This window comes from Carex rostrata, chromosome 3 (assembly GCF_964058835.1).
Source record: "Carex rostrata chromosome 3, lpCarRost1.2, whole genome shotgun sequence".
In the NCBI taxonomy this organism is placed as follows: Eukaryota; Viridiplantae; Streptophyta; class Magnoliopsida; order Poales; family Cyperaceae; genus Carex; species Carex rostrata.
The window spans coordinates 4,681,591-4,697,139 of NC_135920.1; the positions used below are offsets into that span (position 1 = coordinate 4,681,591).

General features: G+C 31.6%; 1 protein-coding gene across 1 annotated transcript; it reads left to right on the plus strand.

The window, feature by feature from the left end:
- Nucleotides 1–356: 356 nt before the first annotated feature.
- Nucleotides 357–1,913, plus strand: LOC144551036 (F-box family protein). Its single transcript, XM_078298830.1, has one exon. It carries the CDS (start codon nt 545–547, stop codon nt 1,760–1,762), a length of 1,218 nt encoding a protein of 405 aa, XP_078154956.1. The 5' UTR covers nt 357–544; the 3' UTR covers nt 1,763–1,913.
- The last annotated feature ends 13,636 nt before the right edge of the window (nt 1,914–15,549 follow it).

Below are 15,549 nucleotides of genomic sequence, written 5' to 3' on the forward strand. Positions count from 1 at the left end.
TATCATAACAAATTATTTAACCGTAAACTATCAAACTGCAAAATATTTATAAAAAATATTTTAACAGAGCAGTTTTGGCTTGATGCAGCGCACTAATTATAGAATGAAAACAGCGTTGTATGAAGGAAAAAGTGCTCTTTTAAAGTCTTTATCTAAAATTCATCTCAAATAAATAACGTTAAATACCCTTCTGCCGGAATCGCGCCATTTACTACCGTAAACTGCGGTAAAAAATGGTCCATAAAACTGGAATAATTTTAGTCACATGTGAACTCGCACGCAGCTGCTTTAGCTTTTGGCCAATCGCTTCGCTTTGATACACTGGCTGTTCCAACTATAAATATCTTTCTCTCCTCCATCACACGCTCCCTCACTCCGCACTCCCTCTCCACTGTCAACGTTTCCAAATTAAAAAAAAAAAAATACTGAAAAGACAAAAGAAACCCACAAAGCTCTCCTCTCTTCTTCTCACGAAGTTTCCCCTTCTTGCCTTTCTTTTCATTTATCCCATCTACATTTAATTTCTCTGTGCTAGAAAGAAAGCATGCAAATGGATCAGATCGCACTAACCTCTCGGCCAAACTCGAAGAAGAGAAAGGCGGAAGGAGAGGCCACCTTCCCGCTAGACCACCTCCACCAAGACCTCCTCGAGCGGGTTCTCGCTCGGGTCCCACCTGCCAGTTTCTTTTCCCTACGCTCCGTCTGTAGGAAGTTCAGTTCTGTCGCAACCTCTCCGTCGTTCCACATAGCATGCTCTCAGATTTCCTCCAGAGAACCATGGTTTCTCATGGTCGACCACGATGTACACCGGGCCTCTCTAATTTTCGACTCGTCAGAGGGAAACTGGAGAAGTGTCAAGGCTATAAACAATTTTAACAATCCTATCCCTGTGGCCTCCTCTGGTGGCCTGGTTTGCTACAGAACAGAAACCGGTGAATTAGTCGTTTCTAACCCGGTTACCGGTGTGTGCCGTGAGTTGCCAAATGTAACTCGGCTTACAGAAAGCGAGACGCTCCATGCAATTGCCATGCGTTCTTCAAAAGAAAACCCTTCTACGTACCGAGTTGTTGTGGTCTTTGGTGAAGTACCCAATCTTTCTTTCATGGTGTTTGATTCGTCCAATAACTTGTGGGAAGAAGAGGTAACCCTAGTTCGAAAAACCGACAGTTTCTCCGAAGCCGAGGTACACGGAGAAGAAGAGGTGTATTTCTTGAGCAAAACAGGAGATGTAGTTGCTACTAACATGCAAAGAAGCCCGTCTAAACAATACTCTGCTGTTTTAACAACTGAAAATGGAGAGGAAATGCTCCATTTCCTTAGCCATTCTGGTATTGTGATATCCTGCAATCTCTCACAAAAAACTTTCTTCGAGCTGCCGAGGCTCCTCCCGGTGTATTTTGAGTACTCCATTGATGTGATAGAGTGTGGTGGTGAGATGCTGGTAGTGGTGCTCTCAGAATTTCTTGAGACTTCTAGTCTGAGATTCTGGAAGTACTGCATGAGAGATAGGTCTTGGTATCAAGTCGCCGCCATGCCGCCTTCTCTGTCACATGAATTCTTCGCGAAAAAGGTTGACATAAATTGTGTTGGACATGGAGATGAGGTTCTCTTGTGTGTGAATTCTAGCGAGTGTAGCAGTTGCTTGATGTGTGATTTGAAGAATAATAAATGGATTGAGATGCCTAAGTGCTATGTTGATGGCAAAGAGAAAGAATTCCTCTCAGCATTCTCCTTTGAACCTAGATTGGAGGCCATTGTTTAAGCGGCTACCATTTTCATTTTCCTGTGATTTTTTTTTTAATTCACGTCTTATTGTTTTGTATTGATTGTAAGAGATTAAAATCTTCTCATACAATATTTGTAAAAGCAGAAGATTGAATGATTTCCGATAAGAATCTCATTGTTTGTGAACTTTTTGTTCCTTTCTTTTTCAGTGTTGATATATATACTTGTGCTCTCCTTTGGAAGGAGCATGGCTTATTGGCTTCCACCAAAGAGTCCCAAGCGTCTGTAGCTATGGCCTCTGTAATCTGTGCGGCTCTAACTGTGTAGCTGTTCGTGGGGTACTGTGTGATTGTTACTTTGTTAGGTGCATCTACATAATATATGATCAATATTTATAAGAGGACAAATATATGCATGGTAATATGAGATGAAGAAAATCCATGTATTTTAAAATTGTGTCAAATAGCATTTACTAATAATGGAGCATGAATTTGTTAGTAAATAATACAATAAAGATTAAAGGAAATGGAATTGGAAATGTGGATTATTTTTTCTTCATCTCCTGAGCTTTGTCTACTACACAATACTTTAGCCACCTTGTTTGCTGAATTTTTTTCATAAACCATAATTAATAAAATAAATTTTACAAAACCAATATAATTAGTTTTTTTTTTTCAAAAATCATAAGGACCGTATGGTTCCTACGGTCTCTAAAATTTTATTTTTCCAAACCGTGGGAACCACACGGTCTTACCAAATATATATATATATATATATATATATATATAGTAAAGCTAGCGTGTGACATGCTCACCAAGAAAGTTTGGTGAGCATAACTCCAAAAGTATATCGGATCGACGTTAAATGCCAAATCCAAACCGTTGAAATCCATGTACTTCATGAGTGATGCATATACATGCAAAATTTTGAAAATTTCGATTTTATTTGCTACACGGTCAAGTGGTCAAAGAAATAATAAAAATTGAATATATAAAATAACTTATAATAAAATGTTCATTTCTTTGACCACTTGACCGTGTAGCAAATAAACTCGAAACTTTCAAAATTTTGCATGTATATGCATCACTCATGAAGTACATGAATTTCAACGGTTTGGATTTGACATTTGACGTCGATCCGATATGCTTTTGGAGTTATGCTCACCAAACTTTCTTGGTGAGTATGTCACACGCTAGCTTTACTCATATATATATATATGAGGAGGGATCAAGTTACAACACTTGAAAGTTACAACAAAGTTACAACATCATTTTTTTTCATTTTCAAAGTCCAAATCGTCGATCCAAACCGTTAGATATTCAATCTATATTAAAATGTGCTTACAGACCAAATTTTACATTTTTTGAAATTTTTTTTGCTATTTATTAAGATGGGTACAAAATTGCTGTTTTTTAATGGTGCAGAATTTTAATAAAAACAGCGATTTTGTACCCATCTTAATAAATAGCAAAAAAATTTCAAAAAATGTAAACTTTGGTCTGCAAGCACATTTTAATATAGATTGAATATCTAACGGTTTGGATCGACGATTTGGACTTTGAAAATGAAAAAAAAATGATGTTGTAACTTTGTTGTAACTTTCAAGTGTTGTAACTTGATCCCTCCTCTATATATATATATATATATATTTTTTTTTTTCCACTTTTTCACGATTGTGCCATAGAAGATTTGTATTTTTTTATACAGACCGTGAGAACGGTCCAGTATACCCAAATTTAACTCAAGACCGTGGGAACAATCCGGTCTTCATGAATATATCTCAAGACCGTGGGAACAGTCCGGTCCCTATTTATTTTTTTCTATTACCCGAGACCGTGACTCCTTCCTCACTGCATCTCTTCCCCATTTTTTTCATCTTCCCTCTTCTTTCTTCCTTCCTTCGTCTAAATTTTTTTTGTACTCTCATAATTAGAGTGACTTTTATTTTAATTACATAAGTTTGTATATTTTTGAAAGAGGAACAAAAAGAGCTTCAGATCTACAAATTTCGTTAGGTATGTGTTTAATTCTTTTATTTTTGATAAATAATCCGCAATTATGAATAAATGATTAGAATAGATTGTTTATGTAGTATAAATGGTTTAAATAGTAATTGTAGTATAAATAAATGGTTTATGTATAATTTTTTCTTTTTGTAGTATAAATAGTTTATGTAGTATAAATAAATGGTTTATGTAGTTTTGTAGTATAAACCATTTATTTATACTACAATTACTATATAAACCATTTATACTACATAAACAATCTATTGTAATCATTTATTCATAATTGCGGATTATTTATTAAAAATAAAAGAATCAAACACATACCTAACGAAATTTGTAGATCTGAAGCTCTTTTTGTTCCTCTTTCAAAAATATACAAACTTATGTAATTAAAAAAAATCACACTAATTATGAGAGTACAAAAAAAAATTAGATGAAGGAAGAAAGAAAGAAAGAAGAGGGAAGATGAAAAAAATGGGGAAGAGATGCACTGACTGGATGAGGAAGAAGCAGGAGTCATGGTCTAATAGAAAAAAACAAATAGGGACCGGACCGTTCCCACGGTCTTGAGTTAAATTTGGGTAGACCGGACCGTTCTCACGGTCTGTATAAAAAAATACAGATCTTCTGTGGCACAATAGTGAAAAAATGGAAAAATAAAATTTTAGAGATCGTAGGAATCATAAGGTCTTATGATTTTTGAAAAAAAAAATTAATCATGTTGATTCCGTAAAATTTATTTTATTAATTATGGTTTATGAAAAAAATTCTTGTTTGCTTTGCTTTGCCAATTGGAAGTCTTTACTGAGTGCAAAGAGGACTTTGCAACAAAGTACTTGTTCTCTTGTACCTTTTCTATTTCTGTGCATTTGCTGTTGCCAAGCATCTTATTTTAATTATGAATGATAGACGATATGGATATAATCAGGCGCTGTAGCTGGAATTTTTTTTAGAAACTATAAATAAATAAAAAAAATGAATTTTACCAAACTAACTTGATTGCTTAGTTTTTTACAAAAACTATAAGATCTGAGATGATATTTCGGTCCAATTTTTTTTTTTTGATCGGAATGACAATTCGGTCCGAGTCGTTTTCACAGAAAAATTACCTTGAAAAATTATGAAAATATATTGGACCGAATTGCCTTTTCGGTCTCGAAAAAAAATTCTGACCGAAATGACATTTTAGTTCTTATGGTTATTGTAAAAAAAAATCATATTGGTTTCATAAATTTTTTTTTTTAATTATGGTTTTCGTGTAGCTGGTATCAGTTTTAGTAGGCTGCTGACCACTGTTGCTGGTTAATATAAACTGTTTGAATTAATTACATGCCAAAAATAATAAAGAAATAGATAATAAGGATTAGGAATTATTGTTGAACATATATAACATTTATTAGACTGGCTATTGCTAAATTCACCGTTCAGTCATTGAGTTACAGCAGCTTTAATGCAAACATTAATTGCCTTAATTTTAAATTTCCCTAATTTTAAAATAGCTACCCTTGTGTACAATTTAGTCCCGAGATTTTAAAAAACTGCTGCTATACTAATTTACTTACTGATCCCATGCTCAAAATTTGTTTTAAAAAAAAAGATTCAGCAATTTGCAAAATTTTCAGAAATATAGTAAAATTCTCATGTTGGCTTATGGATTTCATCACCAACAATTAGTGGTAAAACAGAAAATTAATAGCCAGACTTACATTTTTGTCAGCATTACCCATCCTATATTATGAATCTATGCTTACAAGTCAACAATTTCAATTTTGTTCTGGTATATTTCAGATATGAGGAGGGATATCACTTTGACAAGTTTTATCTTGACAATATTGGTAATTTCAAAAAATAAAGCTTAAATTTGAAATTCAAAATATAGACGTGATCTATATTATTCAAATATCAATTTTGTAAAATATGACGAAATTTGATTTTTGTTTCACTGGAAATTAAGTGATTTAAAATTTCAATGGTCCCAATGTAATGGTCCTTGACAAATTTTCATACCTGTAAATTTATTGGAGAATTCAATATCTGTAATTAACGGTCCCAAAGTATTTTAATTGCCTTATACCAATTCATTATCTGTAATTTACATGTGAAATTGGTGTTATGTACAACCTTATAATTTTTTTTTAAATGATATGTACAACCTTATAATTAATTACTGCAGTTTTAATTTATCATTTCATTCATGCAATTTTGTATGAAATTTTGGGATATATATGATGCATTCAAAATTGGAGGCACATAATCCCTCTTTTTAATAAAACTTTTTGACTAATGACATGATGAATTACCGTTTTATTAATTACTAAGCTTTTACAGCTTCCTGAGTAAGACACAGTGCAAGCAAGCCTTGATCTGTATATATATATATTTAATTAATTTGATTAATCAGTAAAAATTTCTTGGAGATGTGGATGGTTCTATTGGGGGACACACAAAGGAGCAGACATTCTCCGAATTTTTGCAAATGGTGGGGACCAAAAAAATCACCAAGAAATGGCCTAAAGTTTAAAAGAAAAAGATACAAAGGTTTTAGAAAAAGGAAAAGAAAATGATAAAAGGTTTGACAAGGGTGGCAAGTGCAACTCTTCTTTCTCTTTGTCAATGCTTTTACGAAATTAAGAAATCGGAGCTCTTTATACAAAGCAAACGAACATAAAAGTAAATTAATTTAATTAATTAGCATGCAAGGTTTTTGTTGGCTAACTTAATACCCAACAAAAGACAAAGAAAAGTTACTAATTTAGCGGTTCACGTGGAACAGGTCTATGACATGCACAAGCATGCATGAAGCATCCATTGCTGGAAACAAAAGCAAAGTGTTAAGAAGGCAGCACGAGTGCTGTCGTGCATTTGCCATTGGGTAATGTAACAAAAAATAATTAATTAACTTAATTAAAAGTAAAACAGAGACCTGACAAGGTACAATGGAGGCTTACACGTGAGAATGTGAGACAAAGATGGAAGCCACAAATCCTTGGTTTTACCAAAAGCACCTCTATGCTTTGCTTTACCTTTACTAATCCTTTGTTATCATAATTTTAAAAAATAATCCTCTGTTATCTTGAAGATAGAAAAGAAGAAATTAAAGAAGAGACAAAAAGCTGACTTCTACCTGTAATATAGTACTTATATTCTGGAAAATTTTAATTATTTACATTTTTTTTTTTTGCTTTTTCAGAAGTCCATGGGTAAAGGACTAAAGGGCGTGTGAGAAACTGAGAATCCTATTTTTTGTTTATAGTAATTCAAATATTTATTGTATATAAAGAGTATAATTGCAGAGTAGAACTAGGATGTTCTTAAGCTCACCAAGTTTCTTTGTGAACTTAACTCAAAAATCTATCGAATTGGCTTCAAACAACACATCTAAACTGTTGAAATTGTTCTGCTTCATGAGTGATGTATTTACATGTCAAATTTATAATTTTTCGAACTAGCTTTATATAAAGTTAGGCGGTCAAAAATTGATGAAAAATGAACTTATAAATCATCTTTTTTTTACCGCTTGACTTCATATTAAATTATTTCAAAATTTAAAAAATTTTGACATGTAAACACATCACTCATGATGTAGATTAGTTTCAACGGTTTGGATGCGTCGTTTAAAATCAATTCGTTAGGCTTTTTAGTTAAGCTCACAAAGTAACCTGGTGAGCTTAAGAACACCTTAGTTCTACTCATAATTGCATTGTTAAATTGATGCACAAGAAGGAACCTTATTTTTTTTAGATCTTCTAATGAACCTTTGCAATGCTAGGGTTCCTTTTAGTGCATTGAAAAATCATTTAATTATACATGTTAAATATGATTTTTTAATTATAAAAATAAAAAAATGCCGAGAATGGGTGACGTTTATTGATGTAATTAATCCAAAATGCAATATGTGCTTAGAAAATAAATTGAATCCACCTCTCAATTTTATTAATTTTTCCAAGCACCGAAAAAAAAATACACACTTGTTTATTTTAATTCAGATACGCATATTTGGTTATCCTATTTTTATGAGAGAATATGATAGTTTCAGTTGAATTGGAAATGTTTTTCAAGTATTATATTATTATCATCTTTTCCATGTTATTTGAATTTCTTTTTTTAAACACAGTTGGGCAGATTTTTCTTTTCCCATATCATTTGAAAAAATATTCACATCGACATTCATAATAACCATTGTCTCAACTCTCAATGATAAACAAAAGTTTACTTGGATCTAATTTTCTTCTATGCATCTAAATAATATATGTGAATTAGCATTTAAATTCTTAAATTCCAACTGAATATAAATTCACATGTAAATTTTATAATTCTTTTTTGTAGTTTCGTATTTGAGTGTTATCAAAAGCCGATTTGAATCCGATTCATTACCATATAATTATAGATTATAAATTTGTAATGAATTAATTCAAATGTGAATTATACGAGAATTCAATCTGAATTTGATCCACTGGCAATCCTATATATACAAAATAAAGAACGGTTTTCATGGGAAATAGAGAATGCACAAGAAGAACGTACCTGAGCATATTATAGTATATTATAGTGTATATCACAATGTATATGTTTTAATTGGATAATCAAACTTATATAAGAGTAGAGAACCATTTTATTAGTAAATATAAAAAGAGGAGGGATGCAATTACACCATTTTATGGTGACACATCTTGACACTATATTTATAAGTTATTTTTGCGATTTTAAAATTCAAACAGAGAATCCGAATTGTTCAACAAAATCTCCATATTAAAATGTGCTTGGAGACCAAATTTTACATTTTTTGAATTTTTTTAGCATTTATTAAAATGTGTACAAAATTGTTGTTTTTAGACAATTTTGGACTATTGAAAAACAATAATTTAAAAAATTCTAAATAAATAGTAATAAAATTAAAAAAAAAATGTAAAATTTGGTCTCCAGGTACATTTTAATATAGACATCACGTTAAACGTTTCGGATCGACTATTTGAATTTTGAAATCGCAAAAATAACTTATAAAAATACGGTGTCAAGATGTGTCATAATAAAATAGTGTAATTGGATCCCTTCTCATGTAAAAAACAACATATAATATTAACTTTATAGCACGTTGTATTTTTTAGAAATAACCTTCATTTTCGAAAAATAAAACAGCATTGTTTTTTGTTATTGTACATCGCTTAGTCTTGGCAACAATCCACATTCGTTGTTGTAGAATTATAATATAAAATGCGATCGAGATCGTTCATCGAGAAATTTTACATAAAAAAAAAACCAGAGCCGTATCGTATTATGAGCATATTATCTAAATCGGACGATCAAAATTGAATGTCACATAATCTCTACTATCACCACAATAACAACAATCTCGTAGGGTAAAGAAATTCAGATCCTCTCCGGTACCGTAATAGAAAATCTTTTACAATTAGTGGATCTGTACCGTTATTTTTTTACTTGGCGTGAATCTCAAAGTCCAATAATACTGTCTCCGATGCTAGTTTGTATCTCAAAGCGGTTGGAATGGAAGTTAATCTCAAACCGTAAAGTGATAAGAATCTCGTACAGTACCAGGGAGGATACTTTTTCAGGGTAAAGATATTGACATAGCAGTTTTTGCTTTATACAGCACATGAGTCATATACAATGCTATTTCGACTCTTTTGTTTGTATGTTGTGTGAATCAAAAACTGCGCTTTTAATATCTTTATTTGAACACAAACTCATTTTTTTTTTCATTTAGCAAACCTCATGTATATACAGCTCAACTTCAAAATTTTAATTTACGAAGTTTAATTAAGTAAAAATACCAGCATTTACTGCTTTAATGTGATGAGCTCAATTGTATAAACCAAAACATTAATTAATTGTTCTTCAAAGGCAGTTGAACTGTAAAAATTACTTGTGCTATGGAAACGAAATAACTGTATATATAAGGAGAAGAATTAAATAATTTTCTTATAAAAATTTAAATAAAAGAGAGCAAACAATTAAGAGAGAGAGAGAGAAAGTAAAAGCAGGTTAAGGTTTACCTGCACCGGATGCTGGCAGCTGGCATGCTGCACACGCCTGCAACAAGTACCATAGTTTCCTGTTAAAGGTGTTTTTGTTTTTCCTTCTTTTATATTTTCAGTAGAATGGAAGAAATTAAAGCTCTCATGAATCATGCATGTCCTTTAAAAGTTGCGCCTCCCCTCTCCTCGCAGAGGGAATCTGACCTCTCTTACACTATTCAGTATTCACTATACCAGAGTAACCAGACTGCTCAGCCCTTTGACTTTGTCCTTATTAACATATCAACGGGAAAGAAAGAAAAACCAAAACCAAAACCAAAACTGGTGTGATCAGAAAGGAATATCAATTGATACACCTCACGATTGATTGCAAGCACATGTTGCATGACTTGCATAAAACTGGATAGTTTGGTCCTTCTATATAGGATTCTTACATGGAGTAGGTAAGTGGAAGCATAGTGACAAACGAATAGTTTGGGTTCAGTTCGACGGGATCAAAAGTTTGTGATTCATATATAATTCAGAAATAATTTGGTACAATAAATAAACAAAAAAAAATCCAACCGCCCCTCCCCCACGTTTTACAAAAAAAAATAATTCTAAATTTTTTTTTACGTTTTTCCGTGTTTTTCTCGCGAATAATTCGTTACTTGTGTTTTATTCGTGAATAAAACGTATTATATGTTTTTTTTTTGCGTATAATTCAGAGTTCGGTTTGATAACGTCAAAAAAACGAATAATACGCGAATTTATCGCGAGTCTTGTTACTATGAGTGGGAGCAGTTCGATGGCCCAATGTTTGATCAGAAACATGTCTGATCTACATTAATATTTGTGTGCACTTAATTTGTACAAATTTTAAGTTGTTCATACAATTCTTAATAAGAATCGAAGGATCTGATCTAATATCGAACTAAATTTGATTTGATGTCTATTGGACTGTATTCCTTACATTTGATCGAATAAAAAAAAAAGCGTGAGAATTACATTTAATATCATTGAAAAATTTATTATTGTTGTTTCAAAGGAATAAATGTTCATTGCAGTTGCACGGGAAGTGATTTAAATTTTTTAGTCTAATTTAGCTCATATTAAAAAAAAAGCCCGCCAACAATCACTTATAATTAATGACATCGAGATATTTTATTATTTTGGTTATTATCTAATCTTTCATGGTTATATTGTTATTGTCACTATTAGCCAATAATTTTGTCAATTTCATTCAGTCTGGTCGTCGGAGATACTACATAATTTGTCAATTCATTCAGATTTGATTACCACTTTGTTAGTACATAATTATTAATTTATATATTAAGATTTAACGGTGGTGCTTTGACAAGAAACTGTTACATCTTCTTATTAATTCTTTTGACCTCTAAATAAATCAAATTCAAGTCCTAATTAATTGACTAAAAATGACCTAATACAATTCCAACTAACCCACTTGATTTTCACCTCTAACCTGATATATATTACAGAGTGCGTATGTGTTTTTTTTTTTTTTTACTTTATATATTTTGAAGCCTGATTTGTATAAGATTGAGAAATTTTAAAAATTATGAAAACAGGGAAGGTAAAAGATTTTGAACTATAATTTTCTGACCAGGCGAACATTTTTTGTACAAGCCTAACTGTGACCAGATGCAATAAATATTTGAACTATTATTTTCTGAATAAATTTAAGGAAAAGTAATCATCACGATGAGTTTAAGCTATGTTTCGTGGATACAGATATGGTTATCCTATTGAATACGATACGGATATGACGATACAGTAATTTAAAAAAAATCTAGAATTTGATACGTCTATTATATATATATGGTATGTCTAAATTGCTGCTAGTAGCATTTCAGCAGAGATGCTGCCGGGGCTATATTTAGCTGTGTGATGTCCAAACAACAAATCCAAACCGTTAGATGTTTAATCTATATTATAATCTACTTGGAGATCAAATTTTACATTTTTTGAAATTTTTTTACTATATATTAAGCTGGTTTGAAAACCGCTGATTTCAGTAAATTTCTGCAGCATTGAAATCAGCGATTTTCAAACTAGCTTAATATGTAGTAAAAAAATTCCAAAAAATGTAAAATTTGGTCTCCAAGTAGATTATAATATAGATTAAACATCTAACGGTTTGGATTTGTTGTTTGGACATCACAAAACAGAAAAATGGGCGGCAGCAAATTAGCCACAACCTATATATATATATATATAGAGGAGGGATCAAATGACACCGTTTTTTGGTGACATCGGATGACACCGTCCATTTTCAAAGTCCAAACAGTCGATCCAAACCGTTCAACTTGATGGATATGTTAAAATGTGCTTGCAGATCAAATTTTACATTTTTCTGAATTTTTTTTGGGTTTATTCAGAGGGGTTCAAAAATTCAACGGTCTGAATATAGCGATTTTGTTAAATACTTAATAAATAGTAAAAAAATTCAGAAAAATGTAAAATTTGATTTCCAAGTTACTCTTAATATATCCATCATATTGAACGGTTTGGATCGACTATTTGGATTTTGAAATTTCAAAAATGGACATTGTCACCCGATGTCACCAAAAAACGGTGTAATCCGATCCCTCCTCATATATATATATATATATATGAGTAATGCTGCGCTACTTCGCGAATTAAAAGGGCCGTTTTAATTCGCGCTCATATCTCTAGTTTTGAAGACCAAATAGCCGATCCAAACCGTTAGATGTTTAATCTATATTAAAATGTGCTTGGAGACCAAATTTTACATTTTTTGGAATTTTTTTACTATTTATTAAGATGGTTTGAAAATTGCTGTTTTTATTAAAATTCTGCACCATTAAAAAACAGTGATTTTCAAACCATCTTAATAAATAGTAAAAAAATTCCAAAAAATGTAAAATTTGGTCTCCAAGCACATTTTAATATAGATTAAACATCTAACGGTTTGGATCGGCTATTTGGACTTCAAAACTAGAGATATGAGCGCGAATTAAAACAACCTGTTTAATTCGCGAAGTAGCGTAGCCTTACTCATATATATATATATATATATAGAGAGAGAGAGAGAGAGAGAGAGAGAGAGAGATGGGCTATGGTGCATTGCAATGCATGAACCCCCTTATGCATTGCACTATAATCACGGATTTAAAGTCCAAACGACCGATCCGAACTGTTAGATGTTTAATCCATATAGAAATGTGCTTGGAGACCAAATTTTTCATTTTTTGGAATTTTTTTACTATTTATTAAGCATTTTTGAAAATTGCTGTTTTGCTGTGAACAGTAAAAACAGTAAAATTTTCTGGACCATCAGATCAGCGACTTTCAAAATTGCTTAATAAATAGTAAAAAAATTCCAAAAAATGTAAAATTTGGTCCCCAAGCACATATTAATATGAAGAACAAGATGAACGGTTCGGATTGGTTGTTTGGACTTTAAATCCATGATTTAGAGTGCAATGCATAAAAGGGTTCATGCATTGCAATGCACCATAGCCTATCTCTCTCTCTCTCTCTCTATATATATATATATATGAGATGTGTGTGTGTGTATATTATATTATTATTTTTATTATGGTTATATTTAAATTAATTATACTCAAATATAAATTAAATATTATGATTACTAACATATATCAGATGAGAGATTCTAATGTAATGACTAGAGTTTTGATGCTCAACCCATAGAATCTGGGTTTGAATCACACATGAGCAAAAAAATGGAAATTCAAACCTGCCGTGTCGGTAGCGTATCCTACATATTGGGGGCGTATCAGTGCGTATCTCATAACGTATCAGAGACCGTATTAGTCAGTTAAATATATTAAATAATCAGATATACCTATTGTGGATGTATCAGACATGTATCGTTATCCGATACGAGGACGGAACTATATATGAAATATCGGAATAACATAGTAAGTGTGTTAAGGAAAGGTTACCCAACTGAACTATATTTGTACTAGACAACTTTATATTTAGGTGAACATTTTTAAAAAAAATTTGTATTAGACTTTGATGAGACATCTAACACTCCTAAATTCTAATTTTATGAAAGGTTATTCAGGACTGGTCTTTAAGATTTTGGAGTTCATAACAGAAGAAAAGTTTGAATCATATATTTATGTATATAGAACTTTCATTAATATACCAATAAATTATATCTATTTATAAAAAAGTTTGATTATATATACAAAATTTGAGCTCTAATATTTATTTATTTTTAATAAATACATTATTTTTTTAATATATACAAATTAATTTTTTTGGGGGCCTTTTTGGATCTTGGGGCCCTGCACCTAAGTCGAGTTCAGATCCAGTGAAATAACTCAATTTTTGAGTTTTAAATCAGAATTGTTCGATTTGAATCCGTGATAATCTATTCAAAGTGGAGTGCACGCATCCCGAGAGATGAATTCAAATCGCGAAGCAATCTCGAACGACGGATGCAAATCGGACGGTCCCAATCCAAAATCCAAAGATTGGGTTACTTTAGGGGATCCGGACCCCACCTAAGTCGGGGCTGACCGGCTGAGGTTATCCAAGGTGTCTTTTCTGCGCAAGTTTAGGCCATAAACAGGATTAGTGTGCCGATGAGAGCATAAAATTATATTTTTTATAATTGGACCAGAGCATAAAATTTGTATTAAAATTTAAGAAAAGGTTATAAAAATAAACTAAAAAATCTTTTAATATAAAATAATTATAATATTATATTCCATTCTAAATTTTTGGTCTAACTTTAACCTTTAACTCTTTTATATATCCAAAAGCAACACTGCTGCCTAATATAGCATACAATGTTCGTCTGGTCAGAAAACCTAACACAAATCCAACTAAACTCCTATGGATGTTCGATTTGGGCCGTCATATCAGAATTAAGTTCATACATAAATCTTTAAGATCAGTGCGGATTAAGCAGGGGCAAATGCATATAGAATAAACGGAGATTAATTAATTCTCATTTTTTTATTATTAAATTTTGCATTTATGTATAATTTCTATATAATTTAGAAAAAAAAAATATCATAAGTAATATAAAATTAATTTCTATTTTTAGTATGGAAATTTTATTTAATTAACCCTCGTAGTTGGAAAGTTTGACTCCACCTGAGATCAAGTATGTACAAATCTTGATATAGAACGAATGGTTCCAACTGAATATTTCTGAAATGACGATGTAGACAGCAGAGAGGTCCGACCCTTTCTTAGAGCATCTCCAATGGAGCAATTAAAGTTAATTGTTAAACAGCCATGTCATTACCTTTAACAATTAAAGAGATTCATAATTACTAAACACTCCATCCCAGCAATTAATAATAGATTGCAATTAATGCCACATCAGCAAAAAAATTAAAAAAACGGCTCCTTTCTCTTCTTCTCCGTAAATTCAATTTATCGTTTTCCTGTTCTCTCCGTTGCTCTCCGTAAATTCATTTGAAGTTCCGATACAATATAATTTATAACATGAGAATTTTATATAATTAATCCTTATAGTTTAAAAGTCTGAATCCGCATCTGAGATCAAGTACGTACAATCTTGATACGGAACAAACGGTTCCAACCGAACATTTCTGAAATGATGGAGCGAACTGTTCTAATCCAACGTCGAATCAGCTCATCAAACCGCATCTTATCGTCTCATTTCTGAAATGACGGTGTAGACTGGAGAGAGATCCGGCCCGTGAACGAAATAAAAAATTGCAAAACAAAGCCCATGTCTTAAGAGTAAGCAAGTTTTTAGTTTAAATTTCTTTATGATAAATGTAGATTAGTCTTTAATTAGCTAGGAATTTAGTACAACCATTTTTTGCTATCTATAGTACCATTCTTTTTTT

What these genes read in the sequence shown, in the direction of transcription:
- LOC144551036 (XM_078298830.1), top strand. Translation starts at nt 545, where the DNA reads ATGCAAATGGATCAGATCGCACTAACCTCTCGGCCAAACTCGAAGAAG.